We start from the raw sequence: 26,720 nt of genomic DNA, 5'->3' as shown, positions 1-26,720 counted from the left end.
TTTGACCTTGATCTCCCTTGGGGCTCTCTGGTAAACAGGCATTTCCCCAGATCCTGATGTACACCCTTTATATAGTTATAAGCAGGCGCTGAGTCCCCCCGAGCCTGCGCTTTTCCAGGCTGAAGCGTCCCATAGCTCTCAGCTTCTCTTCATAAGGCCTGTTCTCCTTCCCTCTGATCATATGCATGCCTCTTCTCTGGACTCTCTCAAGCTTCTCCACATCCTTTTTAAATTGTGGAGCCCAGAATTGGGTGCAGTATTCCAGCTGTGGCCTCACCAAGGCCAAGTACAGTGGGAGGATGACATCCTGGGATTTGCTTGAGAAGCATCTATGGATGCAAGCCAGAGTTTTGCTCGCTACATCAGCTACAACATCGCATTGGTGACTTACATTCATCTTGTGGTCAACATGACCCCCAAGTCCCTTTCGGCCGTGGTGCTAGCAAGCGCAACACTGCCCAGCCTATAAGCTTGCTGTGGGGGGGGTTTCCCAAGGTGGAGTACCTTGCATTTTTCAGTGTTGAACACCATCGGGTTTTCATCTGCCTGTTTTCTGAGCCTGTCTAGGTCAGCCTGGATCACTATCCTATTCTCAGGTGTGGATGCTTTAGCCCAAAGTTTGGTGTCATCAGCGAACCTGCCCAGTCTGCTTCTGACACCAATGTCTACATCATTAATAAAGATGTTAAAGAGTATAGGCCCAAGGATGGAGCCTTGAGGGACCCCACAGGTCACGGCATACCACGATGATTTACTTCTATTACCATTCTCTGGTCTGATCTCGGAGCCAATTCCCCAGCCATCAGGCTAAGGCCTCAGTTGGCCAATTTTTCCATGAAGAAATCATGACCAGATGGAAAGCTTTTTTAAAATCAAGATATATGACATCTTCTCCCTTATCCAGGTGATATGTTACCTGATCATAGAAGGAGATGAGATTGGTCAGGCAAGACCTACCCACAACAAACCCATGCTGACTATCCCTCAGTATGTTGCCATCGGCCAGTCTGTTAAGGATGGCCTCTTTGATAATCTTTTCTAAGACCTTCCGCAGGATAGAGCTCAGGCTGATGGGTCTGTAGTTTGTCGGATCCACTTTCCTTCCTTTCTTGAAGATAGGCACCACATTGGGCTTCTTCCAATCTTCGGGCACTTCACCAGAGTGCCAGGAGTTCTCAAAGATCCCTGCCAGGGGCTGAGCTATGATGCTAGCCAGCTACTTGAGTACCCTGGGATGCAGACTGTCAAGGCCAGCTGACTTGAAGGTGTCCCACCTCTCAAGGTGTTCCTTCACGAGGCCAGCATTGATGGAGGGTAAGGAATCTCCCTCACCTGGGCTTCCCTGTCCAGTAATGGGCAGGGGCGTCCCATGGGACTAGTGAAAGACCAACGCAAAGTACCCATTTAGCAAGTTGGCTTTTTCCTGGGCGTCAGGTGTCAGCTATCCCATCTTGTTTAGCAGAGGTGCAATGTTGCCCTTGCTTTTCCTCTGGTTCCCCACATATCTAAAAAAGGACTTTTTATTGTCTGTGATACATGTAGCCAGTTGGAGTTCAGTTGCAGCCTTGGCTTTCCTGGTTCACTCCCTACAGGTCTGGACCAGTGCAGAGTACTCCTCTGGGGTATATCCAGCCTTCCATCCTTTATAGGTCTTTCTTTTTAGACACAGGAGGTCCACAAGTTCCCTGCAGAGCCAAGGGGGCTACTGTGCCCTTCTGCTGCCTTTCCTCTGAGACAGGATAGACATTGCTTGTGCTTTCAGAATTGTTCCCCTTGAGGAGCAACCACTCATCCTGAACTCCCCTCCCATTCGGGTCGTGGTCCCTTAGGGCTTTGCCACAAGCCTCCTGAGCTTGTCAAATTCAGCTTTCCCGAAGTTGACTTCTACGTTGCTGATTGACTTGTCAGCTTTACAGTGGATAGCGAAGGTGATCAGCTCATGGTCACTGTCTCCCAGTTTCCCTTCGAACATTAAGTTGCTGACTAGATCATACCCCATTGCCAGTACCAGGTCAAGCAGCGCTTTGCCTCTTGTCAGTCCACAGACTTCTTGAGTCAGATAGAGCTTGTCCACACATGTGAAGAAGCTTTGCGACCTTTCGGATTTGGCCAATGGTTCTTCCCACGAGATGTCTGGGTAGTTGAAGTCTCCCATGACAACAATGCACCAGCAGCATGCAGCTTCAGCCAGTTCCCTGGCAAATTCCTGGTCGAGCTCCTCATCCTGATTAGGAGGTCTGCAGTAGACTCCTACCATTGTGTTCCCTGTGCCATGTTCAGCATGGATTTTAACCCAGAGAATCTCCAGTTGTCCAGCCTAGATGCCAATGCCAGCTTGCAGGGACATGTAGCTTTCCTTGACATAGAGAGCTATACCCCCACCCCTTTTGCCTACATGATCTCTCCTGTACAAGGTATAGCTGTCTATACCTGTGGCCGTCATAGGTGGAGTCCCACTAGATCTCCGTTATCCCTATGAGACTGTAGTCATTCTTGTTTAGCAGGAGGACAAGTTCCTCCTGTTTATTCCCCAAGTTCCTGGCACTGGTGTACAGGCACGTAAGTATCCCATTGGAGACCCTAGTCTTCCCTACACATTGTTCCGGGGCTGGGGTATGGGCGGGTTCCCTTAAGTGCCTTAGCTTGCTGGATTTGCAAAAGTTGCCCAGTGGGATTGCTGTGGCGGTAGTCCCCCCATCCTCCGGCAGGCTTAGTTTAAAGCCTGGTCAAGCAGGTCAGCCATTCTGGCTAAGAGCCTCCTCACCAGTGATGTGAGGTGGAGACCACCTCTTCCCAGCAGATCGCTGCCTCTCTCACCAAAGAGCGGATTATGACCATGGAAGTCAAAGCTTTCACAGTGACACCAGTGCCGCGGTCTCTGGTTAACTACCTTGTTCCCCTCTCCCTCCTCAGCCCATGACACGAAACTGGGAGGATCGAGAAAAACACCACCTGTGCCACCAACCCCTAAGCCCCACTTCCAAAACCTTGTAGCCTCTCATAACCCAGCTGGGATTGCTCTGAGCCACGTCATTTATGCTCACATGGATAAGGAGCATAGGGCAGTAGTCGGTGGGCCAAATGAGCTTTGGGATCCTCTTGGCTACATTGCAGATATGGGCTCCCAGGAGGCAGCAGACCTCCTGGGCTAATGGGATGTTGTGGCAAATTGAGACATATATGGTATGGTATACCTTGATTTTAGCAAGGATTTTGATACAGTCTCCCATAACATTCTCACAGGCAAGCTAAGGAGGTATGAGTTGGATGAATGGACTGTAAGGTAGATAGAAAATTGGCTGGATCATTGGGCCTAGAGAGTAGTATTCAATGGCTCGATGTCTAGTTGGCAGCCAGTATCAAGTGGAGTGTTCCAGAGGTCGGTCCTGGGTCTGGTTTTGTTCAATAACTTCATCAATGACCTGAAAGATAGCACAGAGTGCACCCTCAGCAAGTTTGCAGATGACAGCAAGCTGGGGGGAGTAGTAGATACACTGGAGGGTAGGGCTAGGATTCAGAGTGACCTAGACAAATTGGAGGACTAGGCCAAAAAGAAATCTTATGAGGTTCAATGAGGACAAATGCAAAGTCCTGCTCTTAAGATGGAACAATCCCATGCATCAGTACAGGCTGGGGGCTGACTGGCTAGGCAGCAGCTTTGAAGAAAACAACCCGGGATTACAGGGGCCAATAAGCTGAATATGAGCCAACAGTGTACCCTTGTTGCCAAGAAGGCTAACAGCATATTGGGTTGCACTGGTAACAGCGCTGCCAGCAAATCAAGGGAAGTGATTGTTCCCCTGTATTCTGCATTGGTGAAGCTACATTGGGAGTACTGTGTTTACTTTTGGAGACCCCACTACAGAAAGGATGTGGACAAGTTGGGTAGAGTCCAGCAGAAGGCAACAAATATGGTTAGGGGGCTGGAGCACATGACTTATGAGGAGAAACTGAGGGAACTGGGCTTATTTGGTTTAGAGAAGACTGAGAGAGGATTTAATAGCATCCTTTAGCTACCTAAAGCGGGGTTCCAAAGAGGATGGAGCTAGACTGTTCTCAGTGGCAGCAGATGACAGAATAAGGAGGAATGGTCTCAAGTTGAAGCAAGGGAAGTTTAGATTGGATATTAGGAAAAACTCTCTAGGAGGGTAGTAAAACACTGGAACAGGTTACCGAGACAGGTTGTGGGATCTCCATCCCTGGAGGTTGTTAAGACCCAGGTAGACAAAGCCTTGACTGGGATGATATAGTTGGTGATAGTCCTGCTTTGAGCATGGGATTGGACTAGATGACCTCTGAGGTCCCTTCCAACCCTAATTTTCTATGATTCTAAGATCAACCCATACTTTACTGTTTTAATTTGCAGTGTATAATAAGAAAACATATGACATCAATCTAGGCTAGGAAATGTGCCGTAGGTAGCTCATCTGGGTGAAATTCTGCAATCCCCCTGATATCAGAGCAATTATCACCAATGTAAGAAAGAAGAAGTTAGCCAATTACATGTAATAAACAGTATATTTCTCTAACAGTGTGGTGCGATGATAAAAATCTTCTATTAGATAATATGCTTTTAAGTCCACCCTACCAAGTACAAAATTACAGCTCTAACTCAATACAATCCCAATGGAAATTAGACAATTATGGCCTAATCCAATGTCTAATTTGAATTTTGTAAAATAATCTAATTAAGTACAGTGAGATAACATTGCCTGGCCTACTCTCCCATATTGCTAAAGTATGAATTGATGTTATTGTTTGGGTTTGCTTTTTTATATCAAAAAGAAAGTGCATTTCTTACAACATGCAAAAGCAAACATACTGCAACCATTCATCTTTAACATAAAAGCCAGGTGACTTAGACCAGGACATACCACCTTCTTGCGCAGACTGCTCAGCAGAATTTCAAAGAACAGTCAGCTTCAAGAACATGGGAACTGGAGGCTCAACTTGACTGGGCATTACCCAAGAACCATTTTTATTGTGTAAAGTTCTGAGTAGATCTTAAATGTAAACCTTGCTATGCTACGCTACTCACTAATAAAATTTGTCATGACAACAGTGCCTAAGCTTGTTGTTTTACTAATGACTGCTTAATCACCTTTACCCTAGATGATAACTTGTCAGTTTAAAAGATTTCTTGTTAAACAATATGCTATGTTCTGCACTGACAACTCCTTTGCTTAAAACTCCATTAAATACATCACCAGGGAATTTATTTAAATGATCCATTCAGCAGGGAGAACAGGTTATGCTTCAGTCAGTTTTGTTATTTTAGATCTAGATAATCTTTTTCTTATTTCTTTTTTGATTATGTCAGTTCTCTCTATTATCTTGTTAGAAAACAACAAAATACATTCTGCTTGGAATTACAATATTTCTAATGGAGATGCATAAACTGTAAGCTAACACAGAGTTTGATATCATGGTAGTGTTAGAGTGATGTCTAACTTTATTCCAACTACACAATTAGTCCAATAACAGATATCACCTAAAAAAGTCCATACTATCATTCTAAACAGGCAATGAAATAAAATGATATAATTTTGCATTGTCTTATCCTATATTTATCTCAACTATTTCTTGTAAAGAGCATTCGTTAATTTCTGCTTCAACTCAGGAAAGAACTCATCAGGGCTGTGTGAAATTTCAGCCGCTATTTCGTTTCAGATTCAGACATTTCAACCGTTGAACACCAAATCTGAAATTTAAAGCAGGTGTCCAAAACAGCTCCAAAATGAACCAGGCCACCTGAAACATTTCAGAAATTTTCTGAAACAATTCAGATATTTCCAAAACGTTTTGGATGTTTCGGAGCTGTTTCAAGCTGTTTTGGGGGTGGGCTTGCAGGGAAAAGGGTGTGGGGGCGGGGAAGAACTGCTCTGATATTGACATCTGTAGCTGGCCAGTTACAATGATCTCTCCCTGAGGCTCTTCCAATCCCAGTGCTCTGGGGGAGGGACAGAGAAGCAGCATAAAAAGCTGTGTTTGTGAACCAGTGTGCAGCATTGCTGCAGACCAGTGTGAACTGTGTCTGCCATTTTGCAGCTGTGTCTGTCTCAGCAGGAACTGAGAGCACTGCAGCATAATTCTGTAAGCTTGCAGTTTGGTAGTGCCTTGCTATCAAGTTGTAGCCATTTGCCAATCCTTTCCTATTTATTTACCCTTGCCTACCCTTCCCCCAAAATCCTGTTATTTGTTCTTATTTTTCCCCCCAAATGAAAAGAAAGCAGTGCTTTGCTTGGAAAGCACTCAATATACGTACATTTAATTTTATTACACACACACACACACACACACACACACACACACACACACACACACACACACACACACACACACACACACACACACACACACACACACACACACACACACACACTTCCAGCACGTGAAATATGAAGCATGCTGGAAAGGCAGATGCCAGGTCTTCTGGCCAGGGAAGGAGAGGGAGCAGAGGGAGAGCTGTAGGTCCCATCCCCCCCCAAACTTAGAGGCAGCCTCTTTCCTAGCACTAGCAAGCATGAGGCTTCTTCTGATGCTAGAGGCAGCAAGGAGGTGGGACCAGTACCTGCATCTGCTCCCCCTCCAATAACACCAGCCATAATAACCCCCAGAACCACCAGCATGACAAGCAGCACCAGCATGTCATTGACAGTCTCCTCCACCCCCATTTCAGTTCCTAGCCTGAGCCTTCCAGTTACAGAGGAGCTGGATCTGGAAGTAGGGGACCTGAGTGCCCTAGCAAAAGAAATTTTGGGGGCTGAGGGTGAATCTGAGTTTGTGCTCCACCCCCCTCCAAGTTCCCCTAAAGGCAGGTCTCTTTCCCCAGAAGGCACTTCGGAGGAGGCTGAGGTAGAGGTTGTAGAGACAAGTGGCTCAGCTAAGACGTTTTGTTGTGCCTCTGCCTGCTGAGGGGGATCAGGCAGGATCCACCCCTGGACCCCAGAAGCAAGGGATAGTGTGGTGTGGGATCATTTTGAGGTGGCAGATGATCCCAAGTATGCTATCTGCCTGCACTGCTGATGTCAGACCAGCTGGGGCAAGGAAGAGAAACACTACAGCACCACAGGGATGCTGATGCATCTCTGCAGGCACCACCCTATTGCCTTCAGCCTGGCACCAGTGGGAGTGTGCCCAAAAAGAAGTCCCTCTCTCCCTCCAAAGCCTCTGTCCCCCCAAAGCAGAGGCAGGCCACCCTAGAAAAGTAAGGCAAAGACAGGCAGAAAGGGGAGTGCATTGCAAATGCTAGCGAGATCACCCAGAGCATTGGGGAGATGCTTGCTCTGGATGGCCAGCCCTTCTCCCTAGTTGAGTGGCCAGGGTTCAGGTAGCTCATGGCACTCATTGCCCCATCCTACCAAGTATCCACACACACCACCTTCAGCAGGATGGTGGTGCCCTCCCTGTATGAGGCATGCAGGGAGTACTTGAGGGAGGAGCTGTGCAAGGCAGGTCCGCAGGTGGCCTTGCACTTCATCTCGAACATCTGGAACAGAGGTGGGGAGATCATGCCTACCTCTTGTTCACAGGGCACTGGTGCTATGAGTCAGGCTGTTGGTGGGCTCTACTTAAAGCTGAGGTGATGGATGAGTCCCACATGGCAACCAAGATCATGGGGACCATGAACCGCATGGTGCAGGGGTGGCTCGTTGGGCAGGGCAAGCTCACCTGTGAGTTCATGGTAACTGACAAAGGGGCCAACATGGGCAAAGCAGTCTGTGATCCCAACTTTGAAGGGGATCCACTTTCCCATGCCAGCACTCCCAGCACCAGCATGTCTCCTCCACGCCAGTCACTGCCAATGTGGGCCAAGGGCATGGCTTCCATGCTGGGGTCCAGCCATACCAGATCCCAGCCTCAGGCAGGTAGCGCCGAGGCTTCAGTGGCTACCTATCTCACCAAGGACATGGAGCCGCTAGACTGCGACCCCTTGGCCTATTGGGCAACCTTCAGCCAGATGTGGCAGGATCCGACCATAGTTGCCCAGGAACACATGTCCTGTCCACTGACCAGTGTTCCAAGCTAGAGGGTGTTCAGCATTGCTGCAGATATCGTGACATCTCACCGCACCTCCTTGAATCCTGGTATGGTGGAGAAGCTGGTGTTCCTCAAGGTGAATCTCCCACTGCTGGGATTCCCCAAGCTCCACCTGCAAACTGAGTAAGTGCCACCCTCCTCACTCTGTCTGCACCTATTTCTTTTTTTTTTTTTATTAAACCTTTTAATGCCCTGCTCTCAGACCTGGAGACGGCACTCACTGCATCACCAGCCTGCAGAGGAAGAACATGTCCCTGATGAGCTCCTATGACCAGACAAACTTGGAGGTATGGGCTGGGGCTATGGGGAAGGAGGAGACCCCAGGTCCTGGGCATGACCACTAAAACTGCACCCACCCAAGGTTGGGAGGCCTGGTGAGACTGCCAGCAGCACAGCAGCCCCAGGAAATGTCAGGACTGAGGATCTCCCTGGTGAAAGGCGGGTAGGAGGTGCCATAACCCCCAGCCATCACACACATGCACAGTCCTGGCTTGGGAAAGCCCAGACCCCTAAGATCTTTGAGAGGCCTGAGGCTTGCCGGCTGCAGTGCAGTGGTGAGCTTAGCTGCCTAGGATGCTATCTGTGAGGCATGGGCTTTCAGGTTTAAAACCCTTCGTGGGTCTGAGGAAGCATCTAGTTGGTGTGTGTGTGTGCTCTTCCTGGATGGAAGGAATAGTAAAGAAGCCAGAAGCAGGCAAGAAAGCCAGTCATGAAAATGTAAACTGAGGCATCGGGGCATGGTGAGAGACAGGCTGGGAGGGAGGGGCAGGGGTGAAGGGGTATGTAGCAGGTAAAAGTGGGGAGGTACCTGCTACCTGGGAAGTCACATGTCAGGCAGATTGTAGTATGTCATAAATCCAATGTCTATATTGAGTCCATGAGTTTCTGCATCTAGGAGGTTGAAGAAGTGAAGGCATAGGCCTGTCTGTGAAAAGTGGTTTGTAAATTCCCTTTGAAGATCAGGACTGACAGACTAGAGATAGAGTGGTTTTCTTGTGAGAAATGTGCTCCCACAAATAGCTGGGTATTTTTGTCTTTGATACCTTCCAGTGTGTAATTTGTGCAGGTACTGGAGATTTGTTGGCAGGTTTTGAATTTCTTGTCATGGCATGGTCTGGATCCATTCGGTGTGTTTTGGGCTATAGAAAGTTGGCTTCTGGTGATGAGGTTAGTGAGGTTTGGTGCTTGTTTGAATTTACAAACAACTTTTCAACTTTATTAACCTCCTAGATACAGAAACTTATGGCCTCAATATAGACACTGGATTTATGACACACTACAACCTGACATGTGACTCCCCAGGTAGCAGATGCAGGTGCCTCTCCTCCCTCCCCCCCTCCTCCCCCACCCCCATCTCTCACTCCCTGATGCCTCAATTTTCATTTTCACTGTTTCACTCACTAGCTTCCTTGCCTGCATTGCATGCTAGCTTCTGGCTTCTTTACTATTCCTTCCATCCAGGAAGAGCACACACACACCAACTAGATACTTCCTCAGCCTGACAAAGGGTTTTTAAACCCAAAAGCTTGCAAAGAAGAATTTTTCCAACTATTCCATTGGTATAATAAAAGATATCAGACTGACCCTAAAAACCTTGTCTAGGCTATGTCCTTAGACCAACACAGCTACAACCTACACCGCTAAACACACACAACACGAATTTTGCTTTCAGAAGTTTGAGGTGCAGTTTCACAGAAACCCCTGCACCACTCTGCCTGAAACCTGGCAGGCCTTCCTCATGCCCGCACAAGGGGCTATATATGTGACAGGACAGGTGCTATTGTTAATGAGGGTGGCCATTTAAATGCTTTCAGAGCTGGAGACAGCAGTTTAAATTCTCACCAGCCAGCAAGGGAAGAATATCTCCTTGCTGAGCTCCTGTGCCAGGAAGAACTTGGAGGTATAAGGACTGGGGCTATATGAGGAGGAAGAAACTCCACATCATCCTGGGCATGACCTAAAACTGCACCCTGCCAGGGTCAGGAGGCCTGGGTGGGACTGCCAGTGGTGTGGCAGCCGCAAGAAATGCAAGTCGAGTAGGAGCAGGAGGCACCTGATAACCTCCAGCCGCCGGACAGTCCTGGTTGGGGAAAGCCCAAACCTGTAAGATCTTTGAGGGGCCTGAATTTACTGGTTGCAGTGGAGTTGTGATGGTGAAAACAGGGGCTACCATCCCTGCAGTTTTCACCCTGCTGCGCCTTTACACACACACAAAGTCACACACATCGTAAGTTTTGCTTGCCAACAGCCTGAGATGCAGTTTCCCAGAAACCCCTGCACCTATCTCCTTGACACCTGGCAGGCTTTATGATCTCAGCAGGGGCTAGTGTCCCTACAAGTTTCATCCAAAGCAGGCAAGAAATGACAAGGTTATAGGCAGTTTTGTGATTTCCCATTATAGCCGTTGGCCAAAACAACAAAACACCGTTGAAATTCCGAAGCAGCTCCGAAACAGTTTCGGCTGAAACAAAACAGGATAGCAATTCAAAACACCAAAACAAATCAGTGTCCCTCTGAAACATCAAATCCAAAATGAAACGAAACACAGCTGTTTCGGACAGCCCTACAAAAATGTCAAAACAAAACACTGTCCTTCCAAAATGCCGAATCTGAAACTGAAATGAAACACAGGTGTTTCGCACTGCCCTAGAACTCATGCCTGTGCTTGATCTGTGCTTGTAAGGGAGTTAAGTACATGCTTAAGCCTCCTTTCTAAATAATGATGCTTTCCTGAATTGGAATTTATGTATATTGTGCTCCCATTAGAGAATTTAGTCACCAACACTATATTAATATAAACTATAGTAACTTATATAGTTGTTTAGATTCTTGGTTAAAATTATTTGGAAAACTATTACACAGATTTGTCAAAAAAAATTCTTTGAATTTAACATTACAAGCACCTTACGAGCCATACTGCAATGGGAACTATAACAGGGTTCCTCCCCAGAGGTGACCATGAATCCCCTAAAATCCCCTTAGCCCTTGTCACTTCTACTTTCTTGGAAGCCATCTCCCCTTCAACTCTCCTGCCATGTTTTGCTGTAATTATGTCTCTATAAGAAGGGAGGCTGCTTCCTTTTAGGGCTAATTACGTGGCCTCCTTTTTTCCCCTCTTATAGTCAGGCCCACACCTATGTTACCAATCACTCCCTAATTCAGGCTAGGGTGACCACCTGTCCCTAATTAGGTGGGACAGTCCAAAAATATAAACATCAAGTCCCAGTCCCAGGCTGAATGACTCCAATACGTCATTTGTCCTGGATTCCCCTTGAAACCCTCAACTATTATCCCAGTAGCATGTTCCGGGATCTGAGTTTTCCGTTCACCATGAAAAAACACGGATTTTCTTCTCTGAAGGAGAAAAATTCAGGAAACTGTGGGTTTCCCCTTGCACGCTAGCAGTTTCAGCCTGGAAGGGGCTGTTTGGTACTGGGGAGAGCGGGACACATGCATGCAGCCAGCAATACAGCCCCAGGCAGCGGTAGAAAGCAGCTCCCCAGCTGCCTGCAGGTAAGTTTATGGGGGGCAGGGTGCTTAGGGGGAGTAGGGATTGCAGATTGAGATCCCCACAATGAGGGAGGGAGTGGGGCAGGGTTGGAGGCTGGGACTGGGGGCATTGCCCAGCCGGGGTAGTGTATGGGGCCTGGGGCTGAGGCAGGAATGCATGGCTGTGGGGCCTGGCTTGGGGAGTGGGATGGAGCCACAGGCAGTTCATTGAAGGGGCAGTATGGGGGGCTAGCTTCCTGCAGCTGTGCACTTATGGGAAGAGGGGCATGGAAGGGACATGTGCCCCCCCCCCCAGATTTGCATATGGGGCAGGAGAAGGCTACCTGCTGTTGGGCTCAGGAGTTCTCACCCTGCTGTCCTCCCCCTGGGGCCTCTACAGCCCAATAGGTGATTCATAGTTTCATAGACACTAGGGCTGGAAGGGACCTCAGAAGATCATCAAGTCCAGTCCCCTGCCCCAGGGCCAGGAAGTCAGCAAGGATCATCGGATCCCAGCAAGATAAACATCCAAATTTCTCTTGAAGGTGTTCAAAATAGGTGATTGAGCCACCTCCAGAGGCAGTCTATTCCAGACCTTGGGGGCTCGGACAGTAAAGAAATTCTTCCTTATGTTCAGCCTGAAATGGTCTTGGAGGAGTTTGTGACTGTTTGACCTTGTTATCCCCTGGGGCACTCTGGTGAGCAGACATTCCCCCAGATCCTGGTGAGAGCCGCTGATAAACTTATAGGTGGCCATCAGATCACCCCTGAGTCTGTGGTTTTCCAGGCTGAAAAGTCCCATAGCTCTCAGCCGGTCATCATAAGGTCTGTTTTCCTGACCTCTGATCATGCGCGTGGGTCTTCTCTGGACTCTCTCAAGCTTCTCCTTATCCTTTTTGAATTGTGGAGCCCAAAACTGGACTCAGTACTCCAGTTGTAGCCTCACCAAAGCTGAGTACAACAGGAGAATGACGTCCTGCAATTTGCTTGAGAAGCATCTATGAATGCAAGCCAGTGTTTTGCTCACTTTACTAGCAGCAGCATCACATTGAAAGCTCATGTTCATCTTATGGTCTATCATGACCCCCAGGCCCTTTTCATTTATAGTGCTATCATAGGACTGCCGAGCCTATAAGGATGCTGCAGGTTTTTCTTCCCAAGGTGGAGAAGCTTGCATTTTTTGGTGTTAAACACCATCAGGTTCTCATCCACCCATTTCCTGTCAAGGTCAGCCTGGATCACCCGTCTGTCCTCAGGTGTGAACGCTTTACCCCAAAGTTTGGTGTCATCGGCAAACTTGGCCAGTCCACTTCTGATACCAATGTCCACATCATTAATGAAGATGTTGAATAGTGTTGAGCCAAGGACAGAGCCTTGGTGGACCGCACTGGTCACAGCGCATCATGACAATTGACTTCCATCAACCACCATCCTCTGGGTCCAACCATGGAGCCAATTCCCTACCCAGCGGATCATGGTGAAGCCAAGGTCACAGTTGGCCAGTTTTGCTAGGAGGTGATCATGGGACCCAGCGTGGGAGGGAGGAGAGGTTCAGTGCTGCCACCACCACCTGGAGCCCCATGCTGCTGCAGTACTATGGCAAAGCACCCCCTGCCCACCCAGCAACTGTGGGGGTACACAACTCCATGCTGTTGCTACTGCTCCCACTACTGCAGGAGGGCAGGGGGTGTCTTGCTATGGCAGCACAGCTGGTGTGGGGCTTCCAGCTGTGGTGGCAGCACTGAGCCTCTCCACCCTCCCACACTAGGTCCCGCAGAGGCCCTGGAAGCAGGGTAGCACGGTAGAGGGCACTGAGCCCTGCAGTGGGCAGCCCACATCCTCCTCTGACTTGACATGGGCTCTGCTCAACTCTGCTCCAGCTGTGCTGCCCACAGGGGGTAGGGGCCAGGCGGGCATGTGTCCTGCCTTTGCTTTTTGAAAAGGTGGTCACTCAAGTTCAGGGCTCCATTCACTGCCCATCCTGGGCTCAGGTCCTTGTCTTTTTCCACCCACACCTGGGCATTTTGCCCATCCTGGCTTCTCCCGGGCATGGCTTGGGGTCCCCAGCTTCCTGTAGGCACTGAACCCCAGGCTCTGTTTCCACCCTTCTCCAGCTGTGGCCCTCCTCAGCCTTTGATCCCTCTGCCTGGGCTCTGGCCCCTGGCCCTGCTCCTAAGCCATTTGAGATCTCTAGGATCCGTGGCCCCAGCAGTCTCCAGCTTTAGCCCTTCCTCAACCTTTGGCCCTTCCTGGGCTCTGGGGCTGTTCCTAGGCCACTTGAGCCCTTGCAGGCTATGGGCTTCCTGATCCTGGTTCTTGCCCCTCCTGGACTATAATGACCCTGCTCTCACCCCTCTCTGGCTGTGGCCCCCAGCTTTAGCCCCTATCCCTTGGGCTCTGACCCTTCTCCTGGGTCACTTGAGACTTCCTACAGTTGAGACCATTCCTATGGTCTCAATCCCTAAACCACCAGTCTTGTCTACCCCAGCTCAGGTGTTAATCAGGAGCCTTGCTCCAGCAATGGTGCTTAGGAGCTCTTCCTTCCACAGCTCTCAGGGCTAGACTACCCGCTCAGCTCAAGCCCTGGGCTTATATCCGATTAGCCCAGCCCCTTTAGGTCATGTGTAGGGACCTACCAAATTCATGGCTGAAGTGGGCTGCACAGCAGTTCCTTTAATCTTGCAGGTTCCTCCACATTCCCCCCCATACCGATTGGTGAAGGGGCCCTGCTGCTCATTCTTGATCACCAAGGAGACAAAACCCACGGTTTTAAATTTTGCACTGTTTTTGTCTCCTGGCTAGTCAGCAGCAACCAGAAGGGCCACCAGGGCCCTTCAGCCAATCAACAATGGGGGGGGGGGGGGCGAGTGGGGGAACCCGCAAGCTTAAAGAAGCTACCGTGCAATCCAGTTCCGCTGTGAATTCAGTAGGTCCCTAATCACATGGGGCACATCCACATGTTGAAATTGGCCTTTAAAGAGGCTTAATTGCCCTTTTGCACCACTTTAATGGTGGCACCATTTACATCTGCAGTGGTGTTGTTTAAATTTTGTCACGCTGTACACGTGCGGTGACATATTCTGCTTTAAACAACTTTGTTACATAGCAAAGTGAAACACATCTAATGTATTTTAGTTTGCTATGTAACAAATTGCAGTGATACATCCAGAGAAGGCAGCAGGAACAGTGCACATGGCACTGGAAGCCCAGGCATGCTCAGGTAAGTTTGGGCTTGGCAGGCTTCCAACGCCCCTTGCACCATCCCTGCCACCCTCTCCGGCCACCAGCACACCCAGCCACCCTCCTGCCACCTTCATGCACTGCTCCAGGGGCTAGCCAGGCTGTTGCTGGTGATCCCAGGCAGCAGGTATGATGCACAGAGCACTGGAAGCGTGCCAAGCCCGAGCTTCCCTGAGCAAGCCTGGGCTTCCAGCACCCTATACACTGTTGGATTGGGCTGGGTACTGCCTGCTAGTTGAGGCAACACCTGCCTGCTAGCACCCTATTCAGGCAGCCCTCGAGGGACACTGCTGCTGCGGAGGGAAGCACCGGGCTGCCCCGCAGCTCAGGGGGCGTGTGACAGGGTGGCAGTTCTCACAAGCAGGCTCCACTGGAAAAAAAAAAGCAGCAAGGGGCCCTTTTATTTTTTTGCTGGTGCAGCCTATCCACCGCTCCCATGGCTAGGGGGTGAGCTGCTGGCAGGCCCTGAGTTGCGGGGGCTCAGACCTTCCCTCCACAGTGGCGGTGCCTCCCTGGTGGCATACCCCCCCCACTAGCAGCCTGCACAGGCAGTCCCGAGGTGGTGCCGCCTGCACGGAAGGAAGGATCGGGGCCCCCTTCAACTCAGGGGCTGCTTGGTTTGCCAGCAGTTTGGCCCCCCAGCTGCAAAAGACATGGGCAGGCTCTGGGAGAAAAAAAAAAAGTATCATGCCCCTTGCCACTTTCTTCATTTTTTTTTCTCAGCAAAGCCTGCCCGTCCGTGCGTACTGCCACTGGGTCATGCAGCCCTTGAGCTGCAGGAGACCCGTTCCTTCCCTCTATAGTGGCAGCACACCCTGGGACTGCCTAGGGGGGTGCTAGTGGGCAGGTGCCACCCAAGGGAACGCCGCTGCTGCAAAGGAAAGGAGCACGCCCTCCCCCAGCTCAGGGCCCACTGGCAGCTCACTCCCCAGATCAGGCCCCTCGCCACTTATTTTTTTCCCTCTGGTGGAGCCTGCCTGCAGCAGTGGTGGGGGAAGGGGGCAGGGGTACAAGCTGACAGCGGACCATCACTGTTCTGTCACAGTGACGGAAGTCCCTAAATTGAAACAGTGGGTTTTTAACAGACACAATTAAAAACCCACCATTTCAGTTTAGGAAGAACGAAATCCCCTGTCATGTACAAGCAGCCGTGGTTCCTAATTGCCCCTTGCCACACCCGCAGCCTACCTGCTCTTAAGGAGCAGGAGCACCAAGCCTCCTGCTACCGAGCACATAGATTCTACTCTACCTGTTAGGCACCTGAGTAGACTTATTCCACCCTGCATGAGTCCCTAAAAGTCATTAATAAAGAAGGGGGATGGGTCATTTTTCTGCTTGTTGTTTTTTGTGATTTAGTCTGAAGGCTAAGTTGATTGTGTGCTACAGAAGTAAGTACATTCATGGTTTTTTTCCAGAGACTTTAGCAGCATGGGACAGACTCACATTTAGGCACCTACTATTTTACTTTGAGAAGATATAATGGAGATATAATTAACTAATTTCTGTTTTCTTGATACACAGCAAAGTTCATAATCCTTCTCCCAGTCTATTCCCCTCATCTCTGTTCTTTCAAGGTTGAACTCAGGCTATGTTATTCTGCTGTGCTGATATGAAATGAGAAGTGAAAGCAGCAGAATAGTGCCAATGTCAGCAGTCCCAGCAATAACAAAGACAGGAATGTGAGCTCTTAAATACTGAAAAATTGCTTCTCAAAAAACCAACTGTTTACTAAGCAATGGGAAATGACTGAAATACCTACAATACCAAGGTTTAGTAATCTGCTAAACATGGACTTCATACTGGTTACTGCATTTGCCAATGCTCAATATGCTGCAGTTATATAATACCTCTCCGAATGCTTCTTCTCAGCTTGTTACAAAGATCAATGCGAGGATTATCTAAATTCTCTTCTATAGATCCTGGACTCTGTTCTGGGGAAGAAGGCCCCTTGCTGAGGTCCAGTGGTACTTTGCTAGCAGTGGGTGGTGGGGATGTGGCTGGGCTATATGTTGAGGTAGGACTGCTTGCAATGGAGGAAGTAGAGAGATCTAAAGCCCCTATTCTAGAGTTCAGTGGTGAAGTCAATGAGAGTTTTCTGGTTCTGACAGGGGAAGAAGTTCTTGAGAGTGATAGTGGTGGAGGAGAAGAAAATTTGCGACAAAGATGTGGCGACTTCCCATCAACCAGATGTTCTCCTCTGTTGTTTTGGTTTGTCGCAAAAAACAGTTCCAAAGACCTAGAGAGTACAAAAGAAAAATGCACAAATAATATCAGAAAGTGCTAAACAGATTTATGCAATGTAAAAAAAATGTACGTATGTACTCTGTGTGCACTTGGTCCTGAAAGTGAAAGCAGAAAAATGAAAACAATTATTTAAAATGTCATTGGTTGTGAAGAAGTTTTTCTTCTAGACTACAGAACAGTGCAAAAAGGACATTTCTGGCACCCTTCAAAGAACTGAAGAAATAGAGTTTACCTGACTGGAATGGAGGTGAAAGGTCTTCTGTATATATCTGAGAGTTTCTCCAGTACAACTGCTGCAGTAGTAAATATACGGTAAGTATGCAGAAAAGTATTCAGGAAATCAATACTAAGAAAGCGCAAGTCCGTTAATCTCTCCAAAAGGCGCTCCACACTTGCATAACGAATTTGGGGCACTTTGCAGGAATTTAATGTTTTGCTGAAGCAGATATCTATGTCATCTCTATGAAGACGAGCATCAGATCTACATAACAAAGTATACGGGCAAGTTACCAAGAGGAAGTCCAAGAAATATATAATTTCTACTTATCATCATAGAACTGAAACATCTATACTATATTTTAACTCTAAAGGAACATTTTAGTGAGGGAAAAAACCCCCCAAACAAACCTTTTTTCACTACATTTTATTTTAAATCATGAATAGAGCTGTATAAGTTTTTTTGGGGGGGAAGAGGGGAAAAGGCAGAAATAACTAGCTGAAAATGTTGTTTTGGTTAATAAAAATATTTACAAATTTGATCTATATTAACAAAATAGTTTCATCTGGAAAAAATTAACAGGCACTATTTTCACAATATAAATGAGGTGGCAGGAGGTGCCTTCTTTATCTAACAGCCCAATAGTGGGGGCACTCATTCAAATTACTGGAGACCTGTCTGAAGAGATGTGAACTCACATCTTTCCTCTCTCAAGCATGCTCAGGCTATAAGTTATTTGGGGGTTAACTGCACTCAATCTCTCCTGTTGCAGTTTTATAATATAAAAAAATTTAAATTTTTAATTGGGTCCAGTGAGGGAAAGAATGAGTGTAACTCCATAACTTGGTGTGCAGCACACAGACCTAAGAGCAGGGCCACTTGGATCTCAACTCCTGCTTCTGTAAATACGTTTTAAAAAGTAAAGCGGTATAAGATTCCTGAAACAGAATCAAAATAATTTTTTTTGACCCATAACAATTTGGGGCACAGGAATGTTTCAGTGAAAACCACAAATCACTTTTCATTCTGGTTCAGATGGAACTGATTTCCCCACTCCCAGTATGGTCACTGAATCAAAAAAATCCACATGTAGTGCAAATTAATTTCTCAGTCAGTTTTGTGAAATATAATTTCATTTCATTTTTAGAAAAATAAATTTCTGGGAGGAAGGTGCGCAGTCTAAATTAACACTATTTTAACACTGACAGATCTTCTATGTAGAACTTTCACCTATCTAAAGAACCTGAATCAAGTACTATAGATGGTCCAATAAAAAATATCACCCAAAAAATCTGAATTGAGATATTTCAGCCTGCTTCCACATCACATTAACTGCAAGACAGTTTTTCTTTCTTAAATTGTGCCCTTAGGGAACTGGCAGAGAAATTATTTGATTTCCCCTAAAGCAGACATCTGAAATACTGACACATTTAAAAAAGTCAATATAATGTAGAGTCAAAGTCTGAAAAAAACTACTAAGTTACTGTATATTGATACCATCTGTCAGGCTTACTAGGAGTGTTAGTTCTGTAAGAAGGCAGAGCTTGTCCTCTAGCTTTTATAAATTGTGCAGAACATTACTGCTTGACAGGTAACAGTAATGGTTATACTGCAAAATAAGTCACTTAACAAAGTTAATATAAGACTATTTCCACAGGTTAAAGTACTAATATGGAGTTTATAGATTTATATCGGAAAGAAAGGCCAATATCATTAGACACAAAGAGACAACAATACCCATAAAAGGTGCTGCTGAGAAACCTGTCAGTATTAGCACAGGCTTATAGGAAAAAATGTACTAATGATCGTGGCAGCTGGAGCTGCACACTAGAGCCGGGGACCCCGGGGTCACAGCTGGGCACCCCAGGACCAGGTCAAGGAAGCCCGGGAGCCTCGGGGTACTTACCGGGGAGAGAGTCGGGGACGGGTCAGGAGCAGCATGAGCCAACACTGCATTGGCTCTTAAAGCAGCTGTCAATCAAGTTTGGCAGTGCCGGGCTGATGACATCAGCCTCTGGTGCCATCGCAGGAAGTTTAAAAGGCCCAGCAAGGGCCAGGCACGGGGGTAGAGTGGCTGCAGGGGGAGAGCACTCCAGAAGCAGAGTAGTCTGGGAGGCTGAACTCCAGGGTGATTACGGGCGAGCTCAGCCCCACGGAAGCTGGAGCTGGGTTGGCACCTAGAAGCTGGAAGCACCCAGGAAACAAGAGTGCTCCAGACAGATGTCCTTTCTTTTTCCTTTTTTTCATTCTATTTCCAGTTTGAGGACTCACTGTACTCAAAGGTGAGGCAATGAGGCCGAGGGGGGCTGGAGGGTGAATATTGCCAGACCCCAGCCCCAACACCCAACCAAGAGGTTGGAGCTGATTGAGTTTAAGAGACTTTCTCTAGTACTTATAGTATCATTTTGGCTATCAGCACTGACAGGAAGCATGGAAAAACTCCGCGTTGTATCACAGGCATTTGGCGGTGAACCAGGTACCAGGATAAGCCCGGGGAAAACTTACACATGGCCAAGCCTCAATGAGCTATCCCAGAGGCCCAAATAGGTGACAACTGACAGCACCATCTTTACTACATGGCTGGTGAGTGGAAGGGGGGTAGGGGAGGCAGAGCCCCAAGGTCGACTGCGTTGGAGATGTGAGTTACTACCCGAACCAGGCAGAAGTATACACCACTGTACTCCTTGAAGTAGTTTTCCAGCAAGACGTGGTAGACAAGTAGGGGAGCCCAGTGCGGGGTCAGGGAGGCTCACAAAATCGGAGTTTATATCCCAGAGACGTGACAATGACATCCAATTAAAAAAGAAAAAAGAATCCTGAGCAGTTGCATAACTTAGGCGGGAAAAGAGGTCAGCTGAAGCAGCCACCCCTGGCATTGCCTCTGTGAGGGGTGAGAGGAGGAGGGCAGGCAGCGCAAAAACAGCCAGAACTGCAGTGGCAGCTGACTGTGTTGCTGCAGCTGGCACTGTGGAAGCTGTCACTGCCCCAAGAATCACACGAGACAGACCTGCCTAGCTATACCTCTGATCCCAAGATCTTGTTTCATAGATGCTAGGGTCAGAAGGGACCTCAACAGATCATCAAGTCTGACCCCCTGCCAAGGAAGAAAACAGCGCTGGGGTCAGATGACCCCAGTCAGATGCCTATCCAGCCTTCTCTTAAAGACCCGCAAGGTAGAGAAGAGCAACACTTCCTTTGGAAGCCCATTCCAAATTTTGGCCACCCTTACCATGAAGAAGTTTTTCCTGATATCTAGCTTAAATCTGCTCTCTGTCAGTTTGTGAGCATGGTTCCTTGTTACTCCAGGAGGTGCCCTGGTGAACAGAGCATCTCCAATCCCTTGCTGCATCTCCTTAATGAATTTGTAGGCAACCACAAGATCACCTCTCAGCCTTCTCTTGTGGAGGCTGAAGAGGTCTAGGTCCCTCAGTCTTTCCTCATAGGGTTTGTTCTGTAAGGCCCTAACCATAGGAGTGGCCCTTCTCTGGACCCTTTTGAGTCCATCAACATCCTTATCAACATCCTTCTTGAAGTACAGAGCCCAAAACTGGATGCAGTACTCCAACTGCAGTCTGACCAATGCCACATAGAGGGGAAGTATCACGTCCTTGGTTCTATTTGTCATGCATCTGCTGATGCATGATAAAGTGCAGTTAGCTTTGCTGATGATTTCTTCACACTGATGACTCATGTTTACCTTGGAGTCCACTATGACTCCAAGATCCCTTTCTGGTTCTGTGCTATAGAGAGGGTCACTTCCCAGCCAGTAGGTGTGCTGGATATTTTTGCACCTTAGGTGCAGCACTCTGCACTTGTCCTTGTTGTACTGCATCCTATTGTGTACTGCCCACTTTTCTAACCTGTCTAGGTCTGCCTGCAATCGTTCCCTACCCTCCAGAGTGTGCACTTCACCCCACAATTTAGTATCATCCACAAACTTGGATAGAGTACACTTCACACCACATCCAAGTCACTGATGAAGATATTGAAGAGTATAGGTCCAAGGACCAAACCATGCAGGACCCCACTACCCACATCCTTCCAGGTCGATACCGACCCATCTACTACCACTCTCCTAGGTGTGACTGCTAAGCCAATTTGCCACCCACCAGACCATGCAAACATCTATGTCACAGCCTCCTGATTTATTTCTGAGAATAGAATGAGATACTGTATCAAAGGCCTTGCTAAAATCCAAGAAAATGACATCCACCTCTACTCGTGCATCTACCCATTTTGTCACCCTGTCATAAAATAAAACCAGATTGGTCAGGCGTGATCTACCTGCTATGAATCCATGTTAGTTTCCCTGCTGGATTATTTTTCCCGCTGGCCTCCCACAAATATGATCCTTCATAATCTTTTCAAAGATCTTTCCAAGGATGGAGGTGAGACTGACTGGTCTATAATTACTTAGATCCCCCTTCCTCCCCTTCTCGAAAATAGGGACCACATTGGCCCTTTCCCAGTCCTCCAGGATCTGACTCAAGTGCCACAAGCTCTCAAACAGTCGTGCCAGTGGTTCTGCTATGACACCAGTCAGTTCTTTCAGTACTCTTGGATGAAGCTCATCCATTTCATATCTCAACATCTATAGGTAGGGATCTACTTAAGTCCTGCTGGGGCAAGATAAAAATTGTGGGCTGCTTGTGGTACGCAGCACCATTTTTTGCAGATTTTCTGCAGTCCCACCCTCTGAAGGATGACTGGCCCTGGAGGCCCTGCCCCTTGCCACCGATTAACCAAGAGGGCTGCCCATCATGTGGCCCCACCCCTTGCTGCTGACAGGCAGAGGGGAAGAGCCCATATTATGGGCAACCCTCTCAGCCAATCAGCAACAATGGGTGAGGGGGAGGGCAGCTGCTATTTTTGCTGCTCGTCTTTCAGGCCAGTGGCTCCCCCCACAGCAGGCTCAGAGGACAGGCTGCAGCAACTCTGAGGACCATTGATCCCACTCAGGAGCCAACATTTTATTTTTATTAAGTAATTCCGCACCAAAATTATGGGGATCACCATTCTTGTGGGTTCATAGAAACACAAAATCACAAATAGGGTAGTTCCTTATCTATAGGAAAAATAAATGATGAGAAGACCGTCTGGGGTGAAGGAAGCATATTTATGATTGATAATGCTAGCTTGATGTGATCAACTAAATTTATGGTATTTTAAAGCTGAGAAAAACAAGCAAAAAACACCATTTTTGCTTATATAGTACTCTGAAAAAATGTAACTTTTCATACACATCTATATATATACTTTTAAATATATCCAATAAAATTATGACCAGTAGTATAAAAGAGACTAAATATACTTTAAAGCTAACTCTTTTAATATTTATTCCTCTGGAGAAACAAGAAGAGTACAACCAAAAAATGCTTGGAACTCACAGCTTTTGTAAACATTAGCCTATTACTGCCAAATCCAAGTGTTCAATAATCCTGGATAAATGCTCTCCACACCTCCACACAACCAAAAGAATAATAAAATTCTTTAAAAATCTCATGATTAAAGTATCATTTTAAAACAGTGATATATTTGGAATGCAGGACTAATTCCATTCAACAAATCTGTACAAAATATTAACATTTTACAATTTGAATTCAGCTACTACATTAAACATTCTTAAAAACAAAAAAGGAGAAAAAAAACAACCTAAATGATTCATGTGGGAAAAATCTGCTGCACTTACTTGATCATATGCGGCACAGTGACTTTAGAGTTTTCTTCAAACACTATGGTCATTAAACCATTACACCTTATATTGTCAATGCACTGTGAAAACAAATGTTCAGAACCATTAAAATCAAACACCATACAAAAAATATACTTTTACATTTTTCTTCCTTGCTATGATCTCAAAGCATTGTTCTCAGAGTGTGTGACTGGTACTGATAATAGATTTTCAGCACAAAAAGTCAGAAATTATAAATGGGCAGGCAGGATTCTCCAAGTCTGCCAAGTTTGAACCCCTGATGCATTAAAGTCAAAGGAACTGTGCCAATGTACACAAACGCAGGATCCAGCCCTGTATGTTTCTTGATAAGCCATGGAATTTTTGTTAACTGTAAATTAATTATGCTTTAGATGAAGATTAAATATTTCCAACATACCCTTGGCAAACCAAAGAGGCATATTTCAAGAACACTGGAAACCTCTGTCGACACAGGGCACATCCACATGTGACACTATGGCAACACACCATCAGCGCTGCAGCTACGTTGCTGTAGCAATGAGCTCCCTCAGTATAGCACATTGCTACATTAACATAGCGGCTAAAAATAACTATTCACTCCCAGCACAGCATAGTACAGGCTGTCATTATGTCGTCATTTAGTATTTTCAAAAGGAAGTACTAAATGATGGCACAGTAACAATGGTGCCATAGAAGCACATGTAGATATGCCCACAGTGGGTGAAATCCTCAGCCCAGCTCCAGTACCTTTACACCCACTACAAAAAAAGACCCAAGCGACATAAATAAAGTCACTAACATTCTCCAGAGTGACACATCCATTTCTCAGCTGGAAAATGACAACTGTGACATAGGAACGTAAGACAAGATGTGCAGTAAATTAAAGCAAGGAGAAAAAGAGGATTCCTCAGACACCAGAAAGGATTCAGTGAATCTCAAGGATGCATATTTTTCATGAGAAAAGTTTTGTTTAGTAAGATAAGCGATACAATTAATTTCACTGGGATTACTGCAGTGCACAAGGTCACTGGAAAGTAAGTAATAAGAAATACAAACAGAACTTGAATAAAAAATAAGAGATAAAAACCTGAAACAACCTAGATATAAAAAATATTCAGTAAATTAATTTAGTAAATTGTATATGCTATCCCTTCCCAACAAAGCCTCAGGAACGCTTCCGCTAAGAGACAAAAAAAAAAAAACATAACAGCAAATGAAACAGAATAAAAACAAATGGAACAGAATATGACACATTTCCTCAAAATTGATATAATGTTGACTGTGACAATGAAGTGGGACCCTCATGCAATCCTTAGGGCCCAAAAGTCACCTTAAGTAGTCTACTGTATATTTCAGGTTCTAGTAATTTCAAGAATCACCAGCCTTTCATTACTTATTTTACGTTCACTTATTTCATAATTTTATTCTATAATCCTGATGCTCTAAACTTAAACATAACTGTTTGTACCATCAACCTAAGGAGAATATGTACAAATTAAGTCATCCTTTTGCCGGTATGACAGAATTGACACAAGAAATTTGGGACTAGTCAGAGATGTTAATCCAGATTTATGAAATGGTAACAAAGAAGAATTTGGTTAATTTTCCCCTCAAATTCTGTTAGTTTTACTTAAGTGAGTCACTCCAGTGGGACTACTCATGTGAGTAATGCAAGCAAGATTTAATCTTTCAGTTGAAAGCCATATTTAAAAACATTACTCTGATAAAGTAAGAAAAACCTACTAATAAAATGGCTCAGCACTGAATTAAGACATACTATTAAACTTTTATACAAGTGTAATTTTCATGTTTGCAAGAAGTGCTTTGTTTTCTGCAAATTCTGGTAACAATCAAAAATTTTCAAAGTTTAAATGCAAGCCCAATCAAAACTACAACTATCTAAATTCTACTCTTGTTGTAGAGACTTCATCATTGGAAACCTCATTTCATTTCACCCCTTATTTGGTATGAGCTTTTACTCAGCCACTATATCCTATCATTACCCTAGTACAGGGGTTCCCAATCCCCGGGCCAGAGCCCAGTGCTGGGCCCCGAAGGGTTGGCTGCCAGTCCGCAGGAGGGTTGGCTGCCAGACCGAAAGTGACCAGAGACCAGCAAACTACAGACTGGAAGTGACCAGCATACTGCAGGCCGGCAGCCAACCTTTTTTTCTATTGACTATAAAAATGGGTTGGCTACCTGCCCACAGTATGCCGGTCACTGCTGGTCTGCAACTTGATGGTCTGCAGTCACTTCTGGTCCGCGGCTTGCCAGTCCACGGTCACTCCTGGTCCACAGTTTGCCAGTCCTCAGCCTGAAAAGGTTGGGAACCCCTGTTCTAGTTATTTAGGAAAGATATTTTTTATACAAAGCTCGTCAGTGATGGTTATGCAAAGTTGCAGCTGTCATATTTGTTGACTTTCCTTTTCTAACAACTATTTGCAAAATGTATTTACTAGGCTTGTGCAAAGTGGCTAGTATTCACTTCAGATTTGGCCAATTCAGAGGGACAGTGATTTGATTCAGTGATTTGAATCATTGTCCCTTTTCGATTTGGATTCAGAAATTTGGTCATAGAATGTAATGGGGAATCACTAAAATATCTATAACTTTATTATTTTTTTACAGATTCAGATGAAAACAGAAGGGATAGCAGCCCCTTCTGAGGGCATGAAGACTGCAAAGTTTCAAGGAAACAGGTGAGGGGTTTCTGTAAAAGTGCATCTCAAACTGTTGAAAGCAAAACCCGTATCACTTGTGTGTGTTAAGGCAGAGCGGGATGAATGCAGCAGGGATGGTAGGCCCTCATGCAGGCATGAGGCCTGCCAGGTTTTAGGCAGAGTGGTACAGGGGTTTCTGCGAAAGTGTTCTCAAGGTTCTGAAAGCAAATAAAAAAAGCAAATATGTGCAGAGTGAGGAGGGTAGCACTCAGTCCACCTGGATGTGGGGCTTAGGGAACCACAGCAGTGGGAGGTTCACCTTGAGGAACACCAGCTACTCCACCAAACCAGGATCCAAGGAGGTGCAGTGGGGTGTCACAACATCACCAGCAATGCTGAACACCCTCTGGCTTGGAACACTGGTCAGTGGACAGGACAGTTATTCCCAGGCAACCATGGCCAGATCCCGCCACTCCTGGCTGTGGGTTGCCCAATAGGCCAAGGGGTCGTAGTGTAGTGGCTCCATGTCCTCAGCGAGTTAAGTAGCCACCAAGGCCTCCATGCTACCTGCCTGATGGTGGGGGCTGGTGCCTCTGGACTTCAACACTGAAGCCACACTGGCAGCAGCTGTGGTAAAGGAAATTGGCTCATGGTTGGAGTGCTGGCACAGGAAAGTAGATCCCCCTCTTTTATGTCCCCCACCTCTGCTCTTCTGCCTTCCTGACTCTGTTCACCAGCACCTCTGTCCAGTGATCATGGGTTTTACTGCTGCAGACTCTCCCTTCCCTTCACCCTCAGGTCACACAGGCCCACCAGCACATGGACTATACTGGACCACAGCGGATCCAGCCATTTTTTGATGCCCTCCTTCAGCTGCTTCACAAGTGCCTGCACCTCTGGTGAAAGTGGCTTGCCCCAGCCAGGAACACTGATCCCTTGGAACTGCTCCATTTCATTCTCAAGCTCCTTCACTACAGGGATCACCTGGTTAAAGAGGGCATCATCAGTGCTGAGGCTCTTGGTGGCCTCAAGGAAGGGCTTGAGGACCACCAAAATCTGGGAAATGGTATCCCACTCTGTTTTGTTAAGGGGGCTGCTGATGCCAATCTCCCTGATCAAGGCCATCTCATGGATGGCC

The 26,720-nt window shown here is 46.8% G+C and overlaps 1 protein-coding gene across 2 annotated transcripts in view; it reads right to left on the bottom strand.

Annotated features, from left to right (window-relative positions):
• Positions 1-26,720, bottom strand: part of RASGRF2 (Ras protein specific guanine nucleotide releasing factor 2) — a 249,315-nt gene that overhangs the window by 116,127 nt on the left and 106,468 nt on the right. For both annotated transcript variants that reach the window (XM_090038177.1, XM_090038178.1), the window contains exons 13-15: positions 22,920-23,002; positions 17,246-17,494; positions 16,617-17,005 (exon numbers count right to left, since the gene is read on the bottom strand). In XM_090038177.1, coding sequence (XP_089894303.1) covers positions 16,617-17,005; positions 17,246-17,494; positions 22,920-23,002 — 721 coding nt within the window. The remainder of the gene's footprint in view (positions 1-16,616; positions 17,006-17,245; positions 17,495-22,919; positions 23,003-26,720) is intronic.

This window comes from Crocodylus siamensis, chromosome 3 (assembly GCF_052110815.1).
Source record: "Crocodylus siamensis isolate JL-2025a chromosome 3, ASM5211081v1, whole genome shotgun sequence".
Lineage (NCBI taxonomy): Eukaryota > Metazoa > Chordata > Crocodylia > Crocodylidae > Crocodylus > Crocodylus siamensis.
Note: the sequence above shows the minus strand (reverse complement) of the source record. Positions and strands in the feature narration are given on the sequence as shown.